A 26,226-nucleotide genomic window follows, 5' to 3' on the forward strand; every position below is an offset into this window, starting at 1 on the left:
TTTGCCCTTTGTCCTCTCACCAGAATTTGGCTGCCCATGCTTTCCAGGACGAGCCGATTCTGAGCCATCTGTTGATTTAACTTCCAAGAGATATGATGCTTTCTTTTCCCTATCAAACACAGAGGTAGTATAGATTGAACCTGTTTTTGAGTCCAAACGGAAAAATGTATAGTCCCCGCTGCGATCGAGTAGCAGAGAATAAGTGATCTGAAAGATGGAGAGAGAGCTACAATGAAAACCAGTTTATTTTTGTCTTTGTGTTGGACAGGTCTCAAAGCAATATTTAGCTAGCAGAGTACACATACATGAATTTCTGTATACAAGAATTGTTCTGAATTATTTGTACAAAAAAAAAACAAGCAAAGGAAGGCAGACATGGTATCTCGTGCTCTTAGCCAGAATGTCACAAAGAATTGTACTGATCACAAATTATGATCTAAACTGATGTCCATTACTACCACCACAAACGGTTCAAGACAGATCTTGTCATTGGCAGTTCAGCAGATCCAGTCTCAGAGTTGCTCTAATGATGCTCAAGTTAATGGGCTTTCAAAATCACTTCATATTTTTAGCTGCAGTCATGAAAAAGTATAATGCGTGAGCACAAAACACATGTACACTACAAGTTGAGGAGCAGTGACTGCATATAGTTCCCTGCAGAGTGTACAATGGGTGAGAAAACATATGCAGGGTTGCTCCTTCTAAAGGCTTCCAGTATTGTCAAGTATGGAAACAACATTATTAAAGTTGAAACCTACCTCACCATTTTGGCCAAGGTCTAGGTCGGTGGCAGAAACTTGAAAAACTGGAGTTCCAACCTCTGTTCCTTCAGTTACCGAAGCTTCATAAATTGACGAGGTAAAGAAAGGGACATTGTCGTTGACATCTAAAATGTGTTTAAAATTCAGAAAATCAGTTCCTGTGTTTCATGAGAGTTGGAAGAAACCACAAAGGGCGGGCAGGCAGGAACACACAATCAAAGCACCTCCAACAGATGACCATCCAGCCTCTGTTTAAAAACCTCCAAAGAAGGAGATTCCACCAAACTCCCAGGGAGTGTGTTCCACAGTCATACTGTCAGGAAGTTCTTCCTATTTAACGTGCTTATTCTCAGAATATAGACACAGACAGATATAGGGGTCATGCAGATGGGGCAAAAGGAGCAGCCAGAAGTTGCTCCTGCCCTGATTAGTGCAGGACCACAGTGACCGCATGGGTACAGGCCCAATCTGGGCCGCCACGATGATCCCAAACAGGACGCTGGCAAAGAGCAGACTTTCTCTGCTCCTTTTCTGGCTAGTTTTTTCACAGTAAGGCAAGCTCTCCGCGCAGCTTCCGGCCATTCTGGGGGCATGCATCACATTCCTGCCCAGCACTGGTAAGTCTGGCTCTTCATCTGAGGGTAGCTGCAGGGAACTCTGCTCTGAGAGTTGTGGCTGCAAGGGACTTTGCTCTTTGGCTGCTGGGAACTCAGCCCCTGTGCTGGCTGCAGGCTCTCCACCTGGTGCTCCTGCAGTCCTGGCATGTCCCCTGGGCTCTCAGACTCTCCAGAGTTTTCAGACTCGGAGGACATGACATCACCATCCTAGTAGTGCTGGACCTATTCTCCAAGGTGGCACATTTTGTTCTTTGTTGGGCGTGCCTACTTCCAAGGAAACCTCCCACTTGTTTATACACAACATTTTATGGCTTCACTGTCTTCCATTGGGGATCACCTTGCATTGATTCTAGTGGAGTCTGCTCCAGGAACTGGACATCAAGCTCACCTGTAATCAGCCTACCACCCACAATCCAATAGTCAGACTGAACGGACCAACCTGACACTGGAGCAGTATCTCTGCTGTGCCTGGTTCATGCTGCCTGATAACCTCAGACCTTGTTCAATTTAAAGATAATACTTTTGCATTTCCCTCTTGGACTGCCATTCGGATTGATTGACTGTGTTTGACTTGGACTGGCCTGACTCTGCTGCTACATCATCCTTGCTGGCAAGCCACACATCCCTCAGGGATTCCTTCATGTTCTGCTGACTCCTGCACTCTCAATTGGGGGCCTAGACTCATGTTGGCACCGAAACAAGACACCCTAGTTCCTTCCACAGCCTGCTAAATATCTTCCCATATATCCACCAGCCATGAGAAGATGCTCTGTACCTGAACAACCAGCTGTTATTGTGGCACCTGATTCTGAACTCAATACCAGGCACCACTGCAGCTAAACATCTGACAAGGTCCTATACAAGCAGAGGGTTTAGCTCTACAATGCTAAAACTAAATTACAAAATACAGTATAGCTGATTTAACACAGAAATCTGACATTGTTCAGTAAAAGCCAGTCCAAAAGAAAAAATATTATCCAATAATGAAAATCTGATTAGTCTTCCAAAACAAACTCCATAATATATCACCTCTTTAAAATATAGTGATTAACACATCAAGATAGGCATTCTAGAATAGTTCAATTGGACACAAGGATGAAACAGGTATAACTAATGTGCTACTGTTTGGTGTACATTTTGCCCCGATGTTAAAAGAACATTACCCACCTGTCACATTAATATAGACAGTGGCAAATGAAGCAAGTGGAACTGCAGCAACATTCTGGGCTCTAATCCTTAACAAAAAATTCTTTGTGGTTTCATAATCCAAAGGTTCAGCTATGAGGATAGATGCAGAACCATCATCTCTGTTTGGGGTCAAGTAGAATCGGATTGGCATGTTGGTCTCTGGAACCAGCCCTTCTTCTAGATTATATGTTATGCGTGGGTCACCAAGAGGGGATGTTGCTTTGATCGTCTGTATGGTTCAAAATGTTTAGAGATTCAGAGGTAGTTCTTTGCATATACAAACAGACACAGAGACACACTAGGGGTAGGCAGACATTCATGCACATTTGTGTTGCACGCACACAACTTAAAAAATAAAGTATGAGTAAAACAGTTAAGAAATTTGTACTGTAGTTTTCAATCACTTCTAATATGATTGACAAACCTCTGCATCTTAAATCACAACACTATATATGCAGCGCTGCATGCACACCTGAAGTTCTACACCTTATCATCAACCCAGAGTGCTCTCAAAATGTGTTGGACTACTTGCAGGGGAGCACAGTAATGTAAGAACAGAAATACTAGTGGCTTTGCTACCACTACACCTTGAAGGCATTCAGTCACAAGGCTTTCAAAAAGAGGAGGATGAGGAGCATGTCCTTCATCTTCACCAAATGAAAAACAGAGTAAGAAGCAATGGCTTTACACCAGGAGATAGTTTCAAGCTGCTGTTGCATGAATATATTCCTGTATATCTATGAATATACATGAATGTGTGAACAAAGATACACACACTAAACAAACACAATATTTTTATTCCTATACTATATGTTGAGCTGGGGTGGGAGGCAATGTCCACATGTAGATGTAAAGGGGGTCATAAGGGTAAAAAGTTTGAGAACCACTGCCCTGAAAGCATTCTCAATTATCCATTTACAAAAGCAGCTGAAGTGAGAATTAAGAGCCACCAAGTTTCATATTAATGAAGAAGGAAAAATGAAACTTGGAGACACCATGGAAGAGGAGATCTGAGGTATTTTGCAGTGTCCTTTTCTCAGTATTTGGAAAATGAAAACAGCGCGTATAGCTCAACAGCTGAAGCTGAAAAATTCTAATTTCTGTTTTTAAGAAGCTTGCATCCCTGTCTCCTGTCCCCATTACAACTTACCACAATGGCTGTATCTCTTGTTGTATTTTCTGGAATGATTACTTCATAAGTGTCCCTTTCCCACTGAGGGGGTTGGTTTTTTGCACTGGTGATAGTAACTCTAAGTTCTACCTTACTGCTCCTGTTCCCTCCATCCATTGCTATGATTTCTTGCGTTATAAAGGATTTCTGCATAAAGAAGAAGAAGAGAAAGGTTGCTTCAGCAAAATATAGTGTGTGTGTTTTTAATGCTGATGTCAAACTTCATTAATATCAGTTCTACCATGTTTTTCTTTATTTTTGCTCAGAAATTATATGTTCCAAATAATGTTAGAGACAGACATATCTATTTTTATCTTTTTTACTATTACTGCTTTTTCTCCTAGTGTGGGACCCAAGGTGGCTCACAATATAGATTAAAAAATAATATGGCTAAATCATGATGGGAAAAAAATAATTAAACTAACAAATTAAAATACCCGTTTATTAGATTTCTACCTTGCCTTTCTCCCCTTCCTGTCCCCTGGGACTTGAAGTGACTAGGAACAAAAAGAATGAATGAAAGAAGCATGTGTTAAAAAGATAACAGAGAGTAATTAAAACACTGAACAACTTTTAAAGCAATTTTTAAAAATGTATCGAAAAGGAAAGGGGGGAAAGCAGCACATACAAATTAAAAATTCCTTTTCAAGCAGGCCAGTATAACCATTAAAGGCTGTCAGAATAAAACAGTCTTTGCCTATTGCTGGAAAATTTCCAAGGAAGGTCCAACCTAACTTCCAGAGGGGGGGAGTTCCACAGCCTAGGAGTAATGGCTTCACTGTCCATGTAATGAATGAAATGGCCTTATTATATCACACTGACAAAAAGAAAATACCAGTGATACGATGTTTTCAGAATGTTTTCTCACAAGTGGGTGATGATGTGCCACTCCAACTTCAAATCTTTATACCATTGATGCATATGTCAATCATGTTAATGGTCTTCTGTAGCAGCACTAGCAGGGAAGGTCCCCAAGCCACAGTCACCATAGTATTAAACCATAAGTATTAAAGCATAAAAGGGTCTGCACATTGCTGCCTTTCCCCAAAAGTTACTGGTCGAAGTACTTTCCTCAGCCTACATCACTAGAATCAACAGACACCATCTATTTAAAGCATTTCAACTGCTAGAGCTTTACAATCTCCCTAGTGCTAGTCAGAGCTCAGAACAGCAACTTGAAACTTTAACTTGTTCCTTTAATTACTGATGAGCCTCTCAAAATCAATAGACTATTCAAAATGTTACTAGTGAAAATCTTTCATTTAAAGACCGCAGGCTATCTGCACACTTTCCAGAGATGCAAACCAGAGTTCATTTCACTACAAAACCTTTATATAGCATCTTATCCCCAATCACTGACTGGAGAGTATAATTCAAGAACACTGAGTAACAGTCAAATTATACTACAGGTTGAGTATCCCGAAATCCCAAACATTCCAAAATCCAAAATTGTCCACATGGGTAGCTGTGATTCTGATGGTACACGATGTACAAAATTACTAATAAGAAGAACTACAAAAATTATGCACAAAGTTACCTTCAGGCTATGTTAATAAGGTGTATACAAAACATAAATCAATTTCATGTTTAGACTTGGTTCCCATCTCCAAGGTATCTCATCTATATGTAAAAAAACCAAATCATAAATCCAATACTGTACTCTTCTGGTCCCGGGCATTTTGGATGAGACTCAACTTGTATTTATGATACTAAAAAATTACTATAAGGGCCTTGCTAAATTAAAACCAAAATGTGAAAACGTTTTTCCTTGTTATTCAGGAAACGCCCACAAATTAACATAACAGGTTAATACCAAATTCTGTCTAGGATCTTATATTTCCACACCTTTTGTGATGACCATCGGGCATGTACTGTTTTCAAGCATCTCTCTTTCCCTCCAGCAATATTCAGTTTTATTCAGTTTGTAGATTTTTTTAAAAAGAGATTGTTAAACTTCATAGAGCTTTACACAAAAATAAAAATAAAAATAGATTCCATCCACTCCCTCTTGGATATGACCTGCCAACTTTGTTTCTTAGGGTTTTTCCTCTTTTCAACCAAAGCAGAAATCTGCATGATGTGACAGCTGTGAATGACTATATGCTTATGGAAATAATTCATTCAAAGGAAGCAGGCCCTTGGGTGGTGTATAACAATCAGAGTGACACTAATGCGCACAAGAAGAGAACCAGGACTATGAAAGCACATGCTTCTGCAACTTGGCATCTCTCTGAATCTACCAGCTACAGATTCCAGTTGACATCCGGCTACAGAGAACAAACCAACCTGCAACATACCTGCAACAGAGGCTGATTGACATAAACCCAGCCTGTGGTAGGATTGACATGGAAATGTTTCATTTTCCCATTGGTTGCAGAATACGTAATGGAAGCATTTGAGCCATAGTCATCGTCATGGGCTGCAACACGAAGAAAGCTAGTTCCCACATCTGTGTCTTCTCTTAAGAAATCTAGGAAAGTGGAATTGATGCTAGCTGTTATTAACTCACTTGCTCAGTATAACACACAAAACAGACTCGGAACTGTCACAAACTACAGACAGGATTATACACACTGTTCTTCATTCTGGGATTATGTAAATGTAATGCTTTAGTCTTTTGGATAAAGGATAGTGGGGAGTGGAATTATACACCCCTCTCTAAAAGATTCTCTTCACAGAATTTCACAGAACAGCAAAGTTGGAAAAGGTCTTATATGTCATCTAGTCAATTACATAATGAAGATGAAAACTCACTGCTATGTGTCACTAGAAATGGCTATGTGTTTGTATTGTGTGCCTACAGTTTTTTTCCACATTGCCGTAACCCAAAGGCGAACCTATAACAGGGTTTTCTTGGCAAAATTTGTTCAGATGGAGCTTAACTTTGCCTTTCTGTGAGGCTGAGAGAAAGTAACTAATAGTCTCCGCTTTAAAATGTTTAATGAAGGTTTATAACATAAGCTTTCATAGACTATGTCTGCTTCATCATCATATGCATCTGGGTCTCCTTCTTTAGCTGCATCTAATGAAGGACCCCTATGAATGTGGGAAAACCGTAAATAATAAAACCACCATTCTTTTTACCTAAGACAAGACCTATCTAGGAATCTCCAGTTCCTTCAATGTAACTCTATGGTCAACATCTGCCAGACGTTGGCCACAGAATCATGGTGGAGGACCTACAAATGCCTAGAAAAGTGTTTTCTCTATGAATTTCTAGATTCCCCAGCACAACTCTATTGTCAATGTTCAGCAGAAATGTGCTAGAGGACTTAGAGATTCCTAGAGATGTTACATTAATCAAAACCGCAAATAATCAAATCCACAAAAGTCAAAACCCCAAATGTGGAGGGCCAACTGTACAAAATCCCTTTGCATACTGATATAAACTAACATGGCTATATCTTTGAATATAACACTAGCCAAGTTATTTTGCTACCTAAGGCATAAAATTAGTCCACCGCTTCTCTTTATCACTGGCCATAGGACATTATAGGCTCCACCAAATGGCCAACAGGCACAGTAAATGTCGGGCTATTCTGTTTTCTGATTGCATGCACACTTTGTAGCAGGAGTTCTTGCTCACATCTAATGATACTGGAAACATACCAGGCTTCCAGCCTTCTTTGTGATGCCTGGAGTGCAACATGTCATCCAGAAGTATCATCACACTACCCAGAAGTCCATAAGGAACCAAGACAAGGGAAATGGATGGGGAAATAAATCCCTATCTAACTCTCAGGATAGGGGGGAAATGCCTGCCATGCATTGGAAAAGTCACTGCTGGTGCTGGAAATTCACAGTTAATTAACTGGGTCAGGAGATATGTCATTTGGATAGTTTTACAGTCACCAGACAGAACAGGCATAGTGCCCACCAAATCCTAGGCTTTTTGCCAGAGCTTTTACTTGCTGCCTGTGATGCTCTGTCTCTATCTCAATGAACATGCTTCATGAATGAACCCAGAAGAGTTTACTGGGAAAATCAGCACAGCAACACATTCTTTGCCAGAGCTATAGTAACCAGCTAAGTTTCACTTCTGTAACCATCTTGGGCTTTCCTCCCTCTTCCAATCCATGTTTTCCCTCACCAGCCGCTATATGACCTCGGATCACACACAACAATCCCCCAAAGCTGCTCATCCCATTTCACACACTCAAGCTCCATTATGGCTACAGCTCAGCTAAACGCCCAACTTTAACATGACAGAGAGCTATGGAGATTATCACACTAGAGCCAATCCCACAACTATAGCGATCTATGTTTCTGCACAGCTGCACAATCACGCTATATGGACAATATAAAAATGAAAGGGAAATGCACTTGCATTCTGCATAATCACTTCCCTTCATCATTATTATATCATGATTGAATGTTTGGTGCATGTGTCGTTTCCCCACTACTACACATATCTGAAAAACATGGTTCCATCCCATAAAATAAAATTTCTGTATCTAAGAACATGATGTTTATTTAGTTCAAACAAAATGATGTCCTGCACCTCAAACAGACACAAATCTCCTCTAAAAACAATCCCAGTAATAAGAATGAATTGTCTGTACCACAAAGCAGTCTGGGAAAAGGTCCTGAAAAGCTCCATGATAGTGCGAATGACTTCCGCACGTTAGCAATAGCGTGAAATCAAGCACTATTGAGAAACCATTCACGGGATTTCCCTGTGAATGAGAAGTTTATACAACCTGTACAATGACATGTACAGGTAATTCATGACCGAAGTACTGGATGAGCATGAGATCATGTGAAAATCTTTGCGTGATCATGACGGGACCATTTCATTTTATCCCATTTTAAATCCATGTGATAATCTCCTATAGGGGCAACTCTGACACTATCTTTTTGTAATACTCCAAATCTGCTGCTTAAAGTGGTCAGCTCACTGCTTAATGGTGTGTCATTCCCATCACTACAACAACTGAGAGAATGAACTACTCCTTTGGCACATGGTCTTTTCTTTTTTCTCTCTCTTCTTACATACAAGCAATAATAATTGAAGATTTAACTGCATGGGGGGGGGATTAAAGAACAAAAATCAAACAAGAAACACACACACACAAAAAGAGTTTGGCCCTCAGGCAAGTTCACAGTCAGATAACCGAAACATTGTCCAATAAGTTGCAATTACATTCATAGTGGGTGTTTTCAAATCTGGGGCTGTTATCATTTTCATCCAAAATGACCACATTGATCTGGCAGATCCCAATGAGAGGCTCTGCTGCCTGGTCCGTTGCTGTTACAGTGATTGGATGCTCCCTCTGTTTTTCTCGGTCAAATATCTGAAGTGTTGTCAAGATGCCTATAAATGTTATCACAAACAAAAATGGGTTAATTCAGCATATTTCACTAAGCACTGGACTGTAAGACAGGATTCATCATACATAATTGTCTGTTGTTTTCTAGAGGGTGATCACTGAAGGAAAGGCAAAAAAGATCCAGAAGAAATGCACATCCCCATCAGTAAGATATAAAGATGCCCTATGCTCACCTGCAATTCAGCAATAGCTTCTGCAGGGAAATATATATGAGCAAATGTAAACAATTTCATTACAGAAAAAGCAGAGAAGGGTATTGGTTTCTCGGGATTATTCCAAAATGTACAACTGAGTAATACTTTTACTAGAATAAGCCTTTCTACAGCTAATTTCTTCTATCTGCATCCACTACTTCATTTCCCTCCCTTTTCAAATCTGTACTGGTTTCAAATCTGGTTTTATCAATTTATAAGCTGCCTTGAGTCCCAATATTGGGATATATATCTATAAAGTAGTATAAAGGGTTTGCTGTTTTTTCAAGACAGCAAACCTCTTTTCTAAAGAAGTTACTGTTACTACGACTACTACTACTACTACTTCACTTACACCCCACCTTTACAGTACATACTTTATAGATATTCTCACTTTCCTAAGAGGGGAGTTCCAGGATCTGAGACTATACATAAGATGGCCCTCCCTTGCACTTCCTCCAAGTGTTCCTGTGAGGATGGCAAGATGAAAAGAAGGGACTCTCTCAAAAATGTCAGGGCATGGATGGTTTAGAATGGGAGGACTCAGTCCTTCACCAAGCTAGGAATTGGATAGGGTTTAATAAGTCATCAATAGTACTTTAAATTGCACCCAGAAACAGGTCAGAACCTAGTACAACTGCTGTAATAAGGGGATCATGTGCTCCCTTGTAACAAGCCCCAAGTTGTTTGGACCATCCAAGGTTTCTGAGAATTCTTCAAAGACAGTCTCACAATACAGTAATCCAAATGGGTTATAATTAAGGTAAGTGTCACCATGGTCAGATCAGGCATCTCCAGGAACAGCTGGCACACTAGTTTTAACTTGCAAACACACTGCTGGCCACCAAAGGAAGCCAAGTGTCCGGGTTCAGGACACCCAAACTGCAAACCTGTGTCTTCATGAGAAGTATAACTCTGTTCAGCAGAGGAGGAATCCTTATTCCCTGATCTGTTTTTTCTGCCTTAACAGGAGCACCTCTGTCTCGTTTGGATTAAGCTTCAATCTGTTTACCTTAATCCAATCCACTGCTGCCAACAGACACTGGTTTAAAACAAAAACAGCTTCCTTTGGATTTACACTGAAAGGAGAAAAAGAGATGATGCTACTGAAAACTCCACAATCCTTTCCTAGTGGCATGTGTTAAAGAGATCAGTCAAGCAGCCAAGGAATCAAACAAGAATCCCCCAGTACCACCTTCTCAGCTCACTCTTCTAGGAAGAAATTAAGCCATTGTAAACAATGCCTCCAAGTAGCAGCCCAACTAAGATGTTTCAGAATGCTACCTTGGTCAATAGTACAGAAAAACACCAAGAGGTGCAGGAAAATCAAATGGAAAATCCTGCCTCTATCCATTTTCCAGAACAGGTCATCCACCAAAGTGACTAAAGCTATCTCCAATCCTATAATCACGTGTGAAGCCAAGTTGAAATGCAGCTAGATAATCAATCTCATTGGAATGGAACCACATGCTCTAGCACCTTGCTCAGAAATGGAATGCTGAAGACTAGCTCATAACTATCCAATACTGTGAGATCCAGGGAGAACTCTTTCAAAAGTGATCTTACAACTGTCTTCTTCAGGAAATCTGGAAAACTGCCTTGCTATGGGGGCATTAACCACTTCTTTACCCACTCAGCCAGTCCTTCTCTGCCCTTTTAAATGATACAGGAAGGGCAAGGAACTAGCACATGTGGTAGATCTCACCTCTCTAACAAACCAATCCACATCCTCAGCTATACACATTGAAAAAGTATCCATTAACACTGGATAAGCATGAGCAAAGGTTACATCAACTGGGCCTGTAATATCCAAGTCAATGCAGCAAAAAATTTATCTTCAGTCGGACTTATCCCTAGTCTTCCAACAGAGTTACTCATTTCATTGCCATCAGCACCGTAGAGAAGCAGAAGATTGGTTTAGTTCCACACTGTGAGAGAAGATGCTCAGGAGCAATTGCGTCCATCACAGACATTTCTCCATTACAAGCAGAATTGCATTACATCAATCAGGGCTTGACAGAATCACCTGCTGAGAAATACCAATTACCAAAAAAGGTCTAACTTTCAAATCCACCATTCTCAAAGGTCACAAGGGTGGGATCACAAGCAGGACCTCTGAGGCTGATTTCAAAACCACAGGCAGGTTGCGAAAGTGGTCTTTAATATCCAACCTGATTTCTGAAGAGCTCAAACGTTTTTTCACTATTTCACAACATGCAGATTGGTCCTAATAAAAGTATTACCTGACTATAAATGCTGAACTTGATTTCATAACCATTATGGTACCATGTACGTCTGTATTTACACCAGGGTTAATCATAAAGCTGCAATTTACCTGTGTCAGGATGAATGTTAAACATGGGAAGAGCACCATCTCTATGCATCAAGCCATATTTCACTCTCCCATTGGTGCCTTCATCTGCATCAACTGCCTCTACTTGTAACACAAATGTTCCCACTGGCTGATTCTCCAGCACAGATGCATGTTCACGATAATGCTGGCACTATAAATAATAATAGTAATAATGATTTTTTAAAAAAGCACCACAAAACATTTTTAGATACTAGCATATGATGCTTGACTTTATGATGCAATCCACTGAAATCCAGCACAGTGGGTGGTGGAAGAAATCAATGGAACTTGAGGAGTTAGTGGGGATAATGATTCCTTTTTAAATATGAAAGTTCACAAAAGAAAATCTAACTGTCTCATTTGAGCTAACAGAGAAGGAAAAAGAAGAAAAGAAAAGAAAGAAACCTTCAATAGGCAGAAATAGTTGTTTGATCTTTCAAAAATTTCTCACTTGTCAAAAAGTATTTCAAGAATACAGAGCACAGTTTTGTTTTTTACAAGTGACCCTGAGGGAGATTTTGTTTGAAATGCCTTGGGTCAAATAAACACCATTTTTTATACCATAATGTCATTTCTTAACTGGAAATGCAAAATTCTCAGTGGTTGTATGCAATTACAGCAGCAAAGGTAACAGCGAGATAGTATCTTACGGTTGCTTTAACCATGGTGAACTATACCTTTGTAATATGCATTTTGATTCTGTTGAAATGTACAGCTGATTCTTTCAGAATCCCACATCTCTGCAGAAAGATTTCCATCACCCATAATCCCCAAAACATGAAAACATACAGGCACTCTGAAATATGAGGAGCATCCCTTTTGCACTTTTCTATCACACCTCTAGCAATCCACCCATATGCGTTCATAGGTGCCAAAACTTGTACCTTCTAAATACAACATCACTGGATCTTCAACAACCTCTGGGAATCCTTCATTTAAAAAAAAGAAAAAAGGATTGGGGAATGTTTGATTCCATGCTTCCTGGTAGAAAGCGGTGTTGTGTGCGCTCTTCCTGAACACAGAACTCTGGATTTCTCACTTTGATGCCCAGTTTTGTTTTGTTTTTAAAGACTTTAGATTTCCTGATAATTAGCTAGCTAATTCTGTTTCTTTATCAACAACTTGTCATTTCTGAACTGTTCTCTCTATCTGGCCTCTATAACAAATATGTATAAGTTACTTAAGTACTCAAGCTAGTTTTCTTTGCCTTAACCATTCATTTTTCTCTATGCATATTTTGGTCACTGTGCACACACTCACCAGTTCTAATGGCTTCATGGATTTTAAAGGAAGTCTATAAAACTGTTTTGAATTTAATATTCCAATTTCTTCATTCTTGGCCCTATAGTAAATTATCAAAACGGAAGCCTTCTGTTATCAGTCAATTTACTAGGAAGATGAAAAACAATACAGAACAGGACTGGGGAAGGTGTAGCTCCCCAGATGTTGTTGGGCTGCAACTATGACCAATATTGGTCAACATTGCCAATAATGACAGACCATAGAAATTGCAGTCCAACCTCATCCAAAGGGCTATACATTCACTATCATAATACAGAAGTTGAAGGCAAGCAAGAGATGACTAGGAGAAGCTAGATTAGTTTCTCTGTGTCAACAGGATAAGGGCAATAGATAGAACTTGGAAAAGTGATTTTTTAAGGGGACTTGAGCTCCCAGAATCTCCCCAACCAGTGTGTCAATTATGAGATAGAATACCAGATCACAACAGTTGGCATCAGTTGGCCACTTTTAATGCATACACTGCAAATAGCATTAAACTAAGGAAACAATTACAACTTTGCTTCAAAAGTAATTAATTTCTTACATGAAAAAAGCACGTCCATGAAAGGGGGGAAAAACAGAAAGCCCTTTTAGGTTCTCAAGAGAAGCAATTATATCCTTATCTACTTTTTCTGTCAGCATATTCACTGCAAGTCAAAATTAGTTATATCATTCCAGCACATTTTTGGCACTCTCCACATGCAATTTCCCACTGCGGAAATGTTTCTCCACAGCAGAAGTGAACAAGGTATGATCCTTTGGCACCCATGCAATCCTCAAGGCTAGAAATGTAACAAATTGTATTAAAAAGTAATTTTCTGGTCCTTGTATATGCTGAAACAGAAGTGATTTGTTACATCCAGTTATTTGAGGGGATACACAGCAACCTACTTACCTTATGAAATACAGGTTTGTTATTATTGACATCATCAATATGTACAACAACAAGAGCAGTGCTTGAAAGAAAGCTAGGTCCATCAGAAGCATTGTCATCTGTAGCTGTAACATTAAGTACATACTCTGGCCCTTGTAGTTTAGGAAGTGGGCTTGAGCGAAGGCGAATCAAGCCTGTAAAAGAGATTGTTCAGTTTTTAATATGCATATTTACATGGTGCTGCTGACCAGAGCTTCGTAGGCCCATGTGAAGATTAAAGCAGCAGCTGCCCAAAGAGTAACATCAAGAAGTCAAGTAGAAGCTTTAGGAGCTCTGAGCCATGACTCAAGGATGTGCCTCCTCCTTCCCATTCTCCAGTCCATTGCCACAGACAGTGCACCCCTTACTGTTTGCACTTGGGAAGGGCCTCTTCCACCCTTGGTATATGACTATCTCCTCATTTCAGAGGTAGGGAAAGGGCATGCCTACATCTTTTTTCTTCCCCCCCAGCCCGTACCTTTAACAAAACTCATCTCGTGGTGGCAGGAGATCTTTAAAGTTTAGGCTGCCATCAAAATGGCTAAACTGAAGTTACTGTGCTGTGGACAAACCACCAGACAGTGTGACTTACTGGAAAGGGCAATAATGTGTGGTGAAGTGGAAGGAAGCAGGAAAAGCTGAGGACCACACTGAAGATGGACTTATGCGATTATGGAAGCGACAAGGCTGATTTTGCGAGATCTATAGATGACCAGGTCTTTTGGAGATCTCTCATTCATAGAGTTACCATAAGATTGTTTCTCCAAAAATAAAAGATAATATCTCCTGATATGAGGCTGGCCAAGTTTGGAGATCTCCAAGGAATGGCTTTCCTTTGATCCCACCATCTTCACAGGCAGAAGGAGACAAAGTTATCCTCACCATCACTATAAATCAAAGAGGGTTTGTCTGAGACTTAGGGCGGTACTGCAGACACAGTGCATTTACTGTGAATTTCAAGCATACTGCCATTGCTGTGCATTCTGACATTATTTAAAAAGCAAAGCTGACAGAAGGTCTGCTTCAACAGGACCTCAGTAGATATTGTGGGTCATAGAAGGGACAGCAAAATATATGAAATTTTATTTTAAAAAGCAAACCAGACTTGAGCTACTTGAAAAGCTTGCAGTGAGCAAATGCCATTCTCTCCTGCAGTAATACCATCACATCATGTCTATTATTTATCCAGCGTAATAAAATGTGCCATTTGCAAATGGACCATTGTTAAAATGACAACTGTCACTCACATTACTTGCAAACACCCTGCCTTCGCCTTTGCTGCTTGATTTCTGACATGTGCCTTAGCTTCACCTTGACATTCTGATAGATCAAGAACACTTTTACTGACAGCACCATCTTAAAATATAACTGCCCAAGGAGACAGCATAGATTTGAACTGGGGGGTGGTTAATGACTGAGTGAGTCAAATCAACAGCTTTTACAGAAAATAAAGAAAAAATATGCTGCTACCATCTCCATAAAAGCTTTTAAAACTACCCTGACAATCAGAATTTTTTTTCTGTAGAGGAACTGGGTTAATCTTCTAGCAGCAAGAACCACAGAGAAGTCATATAGTACCTTGGAGACAAAGAGATTTATCATGGCACAGACTTTCACAGGTTTATGCCTATTTCTCTTCCCTCCCCCCAAAAAAACAATAAAAGACACATAAAACAAATAAATAACAAAAATGGTTGCTTACACATTTAAACCTCCATTACTATTTTTGTTACCATTTCATTGCAGTGTTCGTTTACCTGTCTCTTATCTACCAGGCTTGTAAGGACCACAGATCAACAGATGCCAGGACCTCTTTTTCTCATCCCTGATGCTACAGCTCCCTCCTCCTCACATATATACTGATTTTGTTAGCAAACGTGGAAATTCTTGTTAGGGTCCAAAATTCTAATATCAGACTCCCACCTCATTTCCAGTTTCAGAATTTATATCATAATCATATTTATTGCTGGAAAAACACAATGTTCAGATACTACATCTTTCAGCAGCAAAGCAATCCCACTTTATCGGTGGTTGAAATGCATCACTGAAACAGCTTCAACAGCAAAGGAACACTTTACACCAGTTTTACATTAATACCAGTAGCATTAAGTCCAATTAAATACTTGTAATATAACAAAAGCCATAAATGAGGTAGGGGAAACTGGAATCTACACATGATACTTCCGTCAATTCTTTCTTTAATCCGTTCAATTGCACCTTTTTTTCTGGCTCCTGAAATATATTCATATCTGGAACATTAATATTGCAAAAGCACTATTTGCATGGACATCAATTTTTCATAAGTGAACCCCTAAGACAGATCAAATGAGGAGGAGAAGGACAGATCTGTGGCATCTTATTTACTTGTGATTAGCTTCCTGACTCAGGGGAATGTACAAACCCAGGGTGTATAAAACAGAGAGAGAGAGATCAGAATTTTATCAGGCAAAGTTATCAGATCGTGTCAAATAAAAGTATAGTAGTGCATTTATTTTCAGTTCAAAATGTTTTTTCCTTGCTTAAAGAGATCTTGACTATTCAAAATTAATATGACAGTTTCAAGGTACATGTTAAAGCAAGTGGTGAAGTACATTCAAAATCAGACTACTGGTGGGTTTTCATACACACACACATACATGCACAATGACATCTTATATGTAACATATTAATTTAAACATATTAATTTAACTGACTGTAAAAGCTGTTCCGACAGCGGAACACACTCCCTCAGAGTGTGCTGGAATCTCCTTCAGGGGTCTTTAAACAGAGGTTGCATGGCCATCTGTTGGGGGTACTTTGTGTGTTTCTGCATGGCAGCGGGTTGGACTGGATGGCGCTTGGGGTCTCTTCCAACTCTATGATTCTATGATTTTATTAAATAAATGATATGTCAGTAGTCAGTGCTGGATACAAACAGTGGACCCTTGGTAACTACAGGTTTGGTTCCAGGATCCCTCATGGATACCAAAATCCATGCTCAAGTCCCATGCTATACAATGCCATAATAAAATGGTGTATTTTATATAAAACAGCAAAAATAAGATTTGCTTTTTGGATTTCTGTTTCTGTTTATTTTTGGGTGAATATTTTTGATCTGTGGTTGGTCAAATCCATGGATGCAGAATCCATGGGTATGGAGAGCCGACTGTAACTAGTTTAAGGTTCCAGAAGTGAAATGCTCTTTTACTCTCATCATTAAAAAGGCAGAGCATAGAAAGGATACATACATTGGAGGACAGGCTGATCCTGGGCAAGTCACTCTTTCTCAGCCAAGAAAATCCTGTGATAGGGCTGCCACAAGTAAAAAATAATACAACAACAAAATACACAAAAACAACAACACAGCACACAACCACAATGAAATATATAGGAGCAGATCAAATGGTGTTCTTCTGCTGGTGGAGGGCTGTTTTACTAGTTCAACTGAAATGCTTAACAAAAATGAGGCTTATGTTCAAGCATTTTTAGGACCAAATCATAGGATGCTGATAAATGGCTGAGCTTGCACCTATTCCTGCTCCCCTTCCTAGTCTTTATGACCATTGCTTTAGTCCTTGACCTTGAAAATGAACTTGCCACAGAAATCAACATCTTCCAAGTACACTCATCATGGCAATAGCTAGGAGTGTGCAACTTTCAAGGCTGGGGGAGGTTTCTGCTAAACATTTTCTGAGGAGTGGGGGAAAGATATGACAGAACCGCTTAATACATCACAGTGTCCTGGGTTTGCCTTCTTGCTGAAAGGGGCAATATAACCCCAAGCATTTCCTCAGGAGACTGGCTTCATGGAGAAATGCAAACACTACTGCAGAGAAGAAATGTGGATGTGAAATATTGTCAACAGATGCTTGAGTGTCTAGGATACCAAGTGGCAGGGATCAGCTGAGACATAAACAGCACAACCAGTGCCATCACTAGTGGGGTGTGGACCGCACCAGATGACACCTTAAAAGGGAGAAGACACCACTGTTCCTCAAACACTTCGCTTTTGGAAGATATGGGATGTGGCATTCACCTGCTTCCTTTTAAAATGCTATAAGAGATGGTGGGAGTGGGGAGGGAAGTTCAGTGGGAGGAGAAAGGAGAGGCCCCACAATTAATTAAAATTTCAAAAAAATAATTTTTTAAATATTTTTAAATTTTCTTTAAAAACATCACATTTTACCCAAATCTTCACTATGCATATGTAAATACATTTAGGATGGATTATGTGTATTTTTCACCTTGAATCGGAGTGTCCCAGCTTCTTTTTGCTCCAGTTTTTAGTCCCGAAGCATGGCTTAATTTCGCTTCTCAACCGCTTTCAACTCGTGTGTTGTCTAAACCGCCCGCATTCAAAGCGGCTGGAAGCTACTTTATTTTGTCCATGTGTTTGACCGCACTGTCACTATAGCCTCTTACTTAACTGCAGCATGCAACCTCACCAGTGCCAAAATGGACTGAAGTAGGAAGAGTGAGGGGGGGAAAAGACTAACAGGACTAAGATCACACAGTGATTTTTCAAGACAGCAGGAGTTTGAATCTAGATTGCCCCCATACTAGTCTAATGGACTAAATTTTGTTTTTTGTTTTGCTCACTAATTTTTGTTTTGCCCACTGAACATGTTGCCCATTCCTGGTCAAGCCTGCCATCTTCCAGTTTCCTCTTATGAGTAGAGCTGGAGACTTGAACCAATGGCAATGGCAATGTTCTTTGAATTCAGTACACCAGGACAGAGATGAGGAGCAAGTCCTAACATCAGAAGAGAAAAAACCACCAGCAAGATTAAGTAAATATACTTCACATGTATTTAAACACATGCATAATTAAGATTAGACACAGACTCCAACCCATTTCGCCACAGGCAACAATTAGAAGTCACAGACCTATAAAAGTCACACAAATTATATCATTACCTTTCTGAGGATCAATAATAAAATTTCCCTTTTGATTCCCTCCAGTAATGTTGTAGGTAACACCATCTCCATCAGGGTCTATAGCATGAACTGTTGCTATCAGTGTGTTGGGACCTGCATCCTCAGAAACGAAACTCCTGTATCTGTCAAACACATAAGATTCAATTCAGTTACCAGACCAGATTAAAGGAAATTCAAACAGAACCATCAAATGCAATGGAAAAACATCACCAAAAGATAGTTTTTTGTGGGTTTTTCGGGTTATATGATGATGTTCTAGAAGAGCCACATAGCCCGAAAAACCCACAAAAATATATGGATGCTGGCCATGAAAGCCTTCGACTTCACATCACCAAAAGACATTACTGATTGCCTTCTTTGTTGGCAATAAGAAAAGAACACTTCAAATTACCCTAACAGGATGTCCTGTTAGAAAAAGGGCAAACTACATATTGATTTCTTATGTGCCTGTCTTTATTCTGAAGAACCTAACACCAAACAATATAAACAGAGTTCATAAGCAATACTGTATTATGTGCTAGCTGCAAATCAAAATGTGCCTTCTGACTATCAACAAGGTGAAAGATCACAATCAAATCAACTTCAAATGTTAATGAGTTCCTGCATGTAAATAAGTTTGCTAGTGAACTTACACATATCCTATGTGTCAGTAATCAATCAAACAGGTTGTTTACTTGTAACAGTGGTTCTTTCACGATCATTTGTGACCTCACACAAAATGGATATTTGCACCTGTGAAGTGTGATTTCCATAGTATATAGGCCGTCCTGCCCATCTGGTCTCAGTTTCAAGTCAGCAAATCAGGAGAATTCAGGAAAAAAGGTTAGCAGAACATGAAAGGGGAGGAATGCCGGGATTGTGTAAGGTCACAGATGACTACTCGAAGAACCACAGGTAAAGGTAAGCAACCTGTTCTTCTTTGTAGCCTCTTTGACTCACACAAAATGGGAGATTGACAAGTTACTTACCCCCAGAGATGGGAGTGCCATGCCACAGATGGAGAGAGTAATGCCCTGCCAAAAGCGGCTTCCTTTTGGGAACGATTGTGCATCCTGTAGTGGGAGACAAATGTGAAGGATTGTGACCACATGGCAGCCCCAGATGTCTTGTAGAGGGACTCCAGATAGGAAGGCCATTGATGTCATGTCACTCTGGTAGAATGACTTCTAATTTGAGAAGCAGGCTGTTTGCCCACCATCCTTGTATAACGAGTTGATCGTAGCTATCACCCATTTGGAAAACCACTGAAGTAACACTGGCAGTCCTAGCCTGTGAAGTGTGTAATAAATGAAGAGACGTTGCGTCTTGCCTAGTGCAACTGACCTGTCAATACAGAAAGCCAAGATGCAGTGGGCATCCTTGGAAGGGAAGGATCATTCAAGGCCAGTGGAAAGGTTTTGCATGAATGCAGATAGGGTAATGTCTTGGTAGAACTGGAAATGTGAGACAACTTTTGGTAGGAATGTGATGTCAAGACAAAATACTACCTTATCTTTGTGGAAGTGTACGTAGGATGGATCGGTGTGGAGGGTGCATAATTCTCCTGCACGCCTCACAGAGGTGATTGCTACAAAGAAGGCAGTCTTCTATGTCAGGATTCTGAGGTTATTTGTGGCCATTAGTTCAAAGGGAGGTCTCAAACATTAAGAGAAGACCAGGTGAATGTTCCACTGTGAAGTCAGGGCTTATACTGGGAGGTGTGAGTTCTGGTACCTCTTGAGAAACAGTCATAACAATGGGTGTAGGAAACAAGATGGGTTGCCTGCATGTTGAAAATGGCAAAAGATAGCAGATAGGTAGCATCTAACTGAGCAGAAGGACAGTCCTTTATCCACAAGGAAGATGAGGAAGTCAAAGATGTAGGTAGTGTTCGTAGTCATCAGGAAAACATCCTTGGAACTGAGGAAGGCAAGGAACAATTCCCATTTGTATATATATGATTTCCATGTGGAAGGTTTATAGGCCGTTTCCAGGGTCCGCCAAATTGCAGAGGGGATGCTATAGAACAGTGGTCCTCAAACTTCAGGCTACCACCTCCTTTCCTCTTCAGCAACGACCCTAGTGCCCCCAACACCTATTTCTTGATATTAAATTATTCTTTATGTAGCAACCAGCTGGCCAGTGACATCTACCTCAGCTGCATCCAGTTCACCACTGCCTCCTCAGCTTCTTATGTGTGGATACAGCAGTGGCAGCAGCCCAGGCCTGCTCCTCTGTCTCATTCACACTGGTCTTACTACAAAAGGAAGACCAGTTGACCAGCTGCTCAGTTGCTATTCCCAGGGTGACCAGATGCAAAGGAATCAATGACCAAGCAGCTGGTCAAGCATCCTCTCACCTGCACCAGGCTTGCAGCAAAGGCCAGTGTGTGAGACAGTCTTCTCAGTCACTGATAGACTGGCTGCTTGGTCACTGTTCCTTTTTCCCCAGCCACCCTGGAAATAGCAACCATGCAGCTGGCTGAGCAGTGACTGAGAAGACTCTCTCCTGTGCTAGTCTTGCAGTTCAACCATCTGCTCAGTTGCTGCTCCCAAGGTGATTGGGTGCAACTCCACACATATACACACCTCTTCTCTTGGCCTCTCCAACAAATGAAAGCAGAAGCAACAACATAGCTCCAAACTGCCAGCCAAGTCCTGGAAAGCTCAGAAAGCAGGGTCACAAATGTGAAAGCTCTTTTTTCCTGTCACTTCTCCCCCACCACCATGTGCGCTCACTCTTCACTCCAGTCAGTCAGTCTGTCCCAAAAAGGTACCACATGAGTGTGCTCGCACAGAAAGGCCGAGTGAGAAACACCACCACACGAAGCATTCAATGAGGCTGTGCACTGGTTCTAAGGGACTTTGAAAAAGAAGTTTCGTGAAACCCTCATCCTCACCATGGTCCTAAAGGCCATTGTTTCCTCTTCTCTCTTTTCTGTGCTCCAGTATTTTGACTGAAAGCCCTCTTGCTGCCCCCTTTTCCCTCACCATCCCCTGGAGCTTTCCATCATCCCCAAGGGAGCTGTACTATCCACTTTGGTAGATGGCGGGGAGATCCAGTTGGGATGGAGCTTGGCAATAACCCGTGTGATCATGGGGAAAAGACAGAAGGCATCTAGGAGGGGGTCATGCCAATTGAAGAAGAATGTATCTCCTATCTTCCCTTCTCCCTCTGGGCTTTAGGAACAGAATTCCGATGGAGTTTGTAGGTATGACAATTGAAAGCACTCCAGCTGGAGAATCAGTCACCTCTCTTTCTGAGGTATGCTGAGTGTGGGACGGTTCCAGGAAGGTATCAGCAATAAAACTGGGATGTCTTCTCAGTTGACTGATGAGTTCATCTAGGATCATGGCCATTGAGCCGGTGGGTGGCTTTGTTGTATGGGTAGGTCTTGAGAAGAGGATGGTTTAGCTCTCTTTCTTTTTATGTTATTTTTTTTTTGTGTGTGACTCCTATTTGGGGGTTGGAGAGTAAGGCGGAGGTAGATTACAAGATCATTTCCATGTGTAAGGGTGGTGTTGAGGAGGGTGCTGGTACTGATGGTGTTGCTCTGTCTGCAGAGCATGATGCCAAGGTACCCACCGTTGTTTCCATGGTTAAATGCTTGATTGCCACCCATATGGACAAACCCATCCAACTTTGGGAAGGCTGGATTTTTGTCAATTATATCAACATTGTATTCAGGGCCATGTAGTCCATGAACAAGGCTCTAAGGGGCCTTTTCTCCAAGAAGAGCATTGAGATGGGAAGCACACCTATGGTGGCCCTGGAGGGGTGAATGACTGGCCATGAGAGGCACTTAGAGCGTCCATCCTAGTCCTGGATTTGACACACAGAGAAACACAAGTGAAGCAGGGTTTGAAAGAAGCTGATGAGGCCATAAATAAGTGGTGCAAGGTGGAAAGGAGTGAAGATAAAAAAAACTAGTCAAATCACAAAAAGTAGTTAGAAAAACAGTCCAAGTTGTAAACCAAAAGTGAAAGAAGAGTGCTACGGAGAAGCTCTAGTCAGCACTACTGCTGTGGTAGATGAAAAGGAAATGAGACCAGATGGACAGGGTGACCTATATACCTGAGGTGAAAAGGTCTGGGCTGCCACCAGAACAACAGCTCTAAAGCTTTAGCAGCTCCAGAAATCACACTGAGTAGACACAGAGATCCATTTAATGTGAGTCACAGAGACCATGAAGAAGAAACAGTGATTCAGAAATACTACATAGATTTGTTTTTAAAAGATATGGCAAGTAGTTCTCCATGGCAGTGCTGCATTTACAATCTTCCGGTCCTTGTATAGGTCCAACTAATTGTGACTCATTTGTACTAACAAAGACTCCTTGAAGTTACAATCAATTCTCATTCTTGTAGCCTTTAAGAAGAATGCTGAGACACAACTTTTCAAATTTGGCCTTTTATTTATTTTATTAAAATATTTATATCATACTCTGTACCTAAAGCTCTCAGGAAGATATACAATAAAATCAATTTGAACAACTGAAGAAATTATTGCTGTTGTTGTTTGATTTATTTATACAGCACCATCAGTGTACATGATGTTTTACAAAGTAAAACAACAACAACAAACAGCCAGCCCTACCAAAGCCATAGAACCAACAAGGTATGCATGCACACACACACGCACACCAATACACACACACTTAGGGAAAGGAAGGAGTAATACAAAAATAAAACTAATGCAGTACAATTGTAAAACAATCCAGACAGAATTACAATGCAATACAAGAGAAAAGAAACTGACAAATACATATGATCAAAATATATAAGATTATAAAACAATATTAAACTAAAATGTCCAAAGCTTTGGAAAACAAGGAAGTTTTAAACAAATAATGTAAACAATGAAGTGATTTTAGAAGATTAAAAACATCTTAAACAATTTAAACTTGATTTTTTTTTCCTCTCTCCAACTTCAGCCATCCATGCTGCCTAAGAATCCTGCTTTCGAATGTTGGGAAAGCCTTTGGACCTGGTTTCTGACACTACAGAAGGCTGGAGAGGAAGAAGAAAATCATAATTCTGTACACCACTGGATCTTAGCCCTTGAACTTTCTATTTACAAACTTACTTACTTACAAGATTTATATAACACATTTCTCCAACAATGGGATTTTTTTTTGGGGGGGGGAGGCTCCCAGTGGTAACATTGCATCCACCTGTGTATTCATTTTTAAAAAGCCTCTCTTTATACAGCCAAAACACCACCACTTATAAACCAGAAGAAAATATCCATGTGTTCAAAAAACCTCTGGTATTTGCAGAGGTCTGACCTTTAGAAAAAATATCCCCCCAAAACAGCCTGCTCACTGAGGTAAAAGGTAAAGGAGGGGGGGTCTGGAACGGATGACATGAATGTCTAGTCGTAACCGACTGTAGGGGGTGGTGTACTCAGCCCTCTCCTTTGCTGCTGCAGTAGTGTCACAACAAAGTTGGGAGGGATGTGGAAGAGCCCCATGTTGCTGCAGTGGAACCATGAGGGGTGCACTTGCCACTACTCAGCCCACAACAGGGAGAGCACGCAACCAGATGACATCTCTTCTGGGGTGTCACCTGGTGTGGGCTGCACCCTCTGCACCCCGTAGTGATACCACTGGTTGACTCACTGGAATCTTGGAAAGGAGCCCATCACACTGAAATTTTTCATTGTACATCACACTTTGACAACTAACACTTAGCACTTCAAAAAGCCTGAGGGTGTTCAAAGCACTTTGCTTGCATCATGACAGAATTATTATTTTTTACCCTCAAAGGCAGCCTAAACTGTGGAACGCAATCCCTTGAGAGCTATTATCAGTCTTCACTCTGCTGTTAGAAGAAGTGCCAAGACACACGCGTTTAACTCAGCTTTAAAAACTGTTTTTAGTAGATTTCCATTTTTTAATATTTTAAATGATGTTTTAATGTTATGTTTATTTATGTTTTAGAAAGTTGCTGTCTTCATTTTTAAAAAATTAGTTACATACTATCCTGGTAGTTTTTATAGGAAATCTATACAAATTTTTCTCTTTTTATACATGCACACACAAACGAATACAAAATATTGTCAGAAGACAGAGAGAGAGACAGACAAACACATATTATACTACAAGTAACAATGTAAGAAAAATCAGCGTTACTACACCGATTCAGCAGTTAGGGAACTAAAATTGTGAGTAAATGCCTCTGCTAGGGACAAAGAAGTTTTATTACTGATGAGATATTCAACTGCACTATCCGTTTCTTAACATACTGCTTTCAAGAAACACTGCCGGCATGTTTGAAAGTACACACAGAAAATGCCCTACGGCAATGCAGATGAATCAATAGATAAAGCTCTAATAAAGTGGCACACTTATGGACTTACACTGATTGTGAGAACTTAGGCACTTCATCGTTGACATTTGAGATACGGATCCTGACTGTTGCTGTCCCAGTCCTTGGTGGTTCTCCTTTATCAACGGCCATAATTACAAACTCATACAGGTGATTGGGACGTTCATAGTCCAGCTCTGTTGCTGGGAAGATGGTGCCATAATTAGAAATGCTGAAATCAGGACTCAGTGTGTAATACAGCATTTCTGCATTTTCTTCAGAATCACAGTCACTGGCTGACACTGTAGGAGGGGAGAGGAAGATGAGAAGCTCTTTCAGCGCTTACTGCAAAGTTCAAAAGAATGATCAAGTGGTGGGAAAACCAGCAGAAATAGGAACCACTAAAAAATATAACAAAACACTGTCTTCATGACATCAAAGCAGCTTCATGCCATGTCTGTGCTGTTTCTCCCATGAATATATGATGCTCACACATTAAAGAAACACACATCCAAATCATCCTATACAGAAACTCATATAATTTATCACGTCAATTGAAACACAAGCAGCTCAAAGATATCATCCAAGAGAAAGGAGAAAAAACATATGAAGAAACTTTACAATGACCATATTTACATGTAATGGTATATCATATATCAGAAGGAGAAGGAGCCTCCCTGCAAAAGATATCCTCCCCAGCATAACATCTTTATTAAGGAATGAAACAACATGCAGGCATCTGACTAACATCTCAAGTTGTTTTGTTTTTTCCTGTTTGGTTTGTAACATCTTGCCCTCTTGTACTCTTTTTATTCTACACTTTGCTTGACACAACAACTAACCCTCAGATACTGAAACAGTAGTCAAAATATCTGTTTTTGGATGGGCCAAGCCTCACAACATGATGTGCAATGTCTCTTTTTTATTTAAAAAAATGTTGTTAACCTTGTAGAAGTGCTGTTGTTGCAGTCACTGTTTCAGGAACATTGTCTTTTATGTAGATTGACTGCTGGAATTCTGGGGCACAATCATTCACATCCATAATTACAACCCAAACCTAAAATGAAAAAAGAAAAGTAGCATGTTTATTAGTAGCAAAAACGAACTTTGGTACTTACTCGTGATACAAAGAGAACATCCTGCTAGGAGCTTAGGCAGGAACAAGACTGAGGCCCAGGGGGGCTAGCTCCTCCCTATATAGGGGCTGGTCTTTTGTT

The 26,226-nt window shown here is 40.4% G+C and overlaps 1 protein-coding gene across 3 annotated transcripts in view; it reads right to left on the minus strand.

Moving 5' to 3' along the window:
• Window positions 1-26,226, minus strand: part of LOC149305909 (neural-cadherin-like) — a 106,201-nt gene that overhangs the window by 47,883 nt on the left and 32,092 nt on the right. For all 3 annotated transcript variants that reach the window (XM_089476999.1, XM_089477000.1, XM_089477002.1), the window contains exons 5-15: window positions 25,955-26,066; window positions 25,062-25,311; window positions 18,702-18,844; window positions 13,788-13,960; window positions 11,594-11,762; window positions 8,881-9,051; window positions 6,035-6,207; window positions 3,717-3,884; window positions 2,546-2,795; window positions 759-886; window positions 21-207 (exon numbers count right to left, since the gene is read on the minus strand). In XM_089476999.1, the coding sequence (XP_089333125.1) occupies window positions 21-207; window positions 759-886; window positions 2,546-2,795; window positions 3,717-3,884; window positions 6,035-6,207; window positions 8,881-9,051; window positions 11,594-11,762; window positions 13,788-13,960; window positions 18,702-18,844; window positions 25,062-25,311; window positions 25,955-26,066 (1,924 nt within the window). The remainder of the gene's footprint in view (window positions 1-20; window positions 208-758; window positions 887-2,545; window positions 2,796-3,716; window positions 3,885-6,034; window positions 6,208-8,880; window positions 9,052-11,593; window positions 11,763-13,787; window positions 13,961-18,701; window positions 18,845-25,061; window positions 25,312-25,954; window positions 26,067-26,226) is intronic.

The sequence above is a fragment of the Sceloporus occidentalis genome, unplaced genomic scaffold, assembly GCF_023333645.1.
Source record: "Sceloporus occidentalis isolate IW3139 unplaced genomic scaffold, rSceOcc1.0.p SCAF_10, whole genome shotgun sequence".
Lineage (NCBI taxonomy): Eukaryota > Metazoa > Chordata > Lepidosauria > Squamata > Phrynosomatidae > Sceloporus > Sceloporus occidentalis.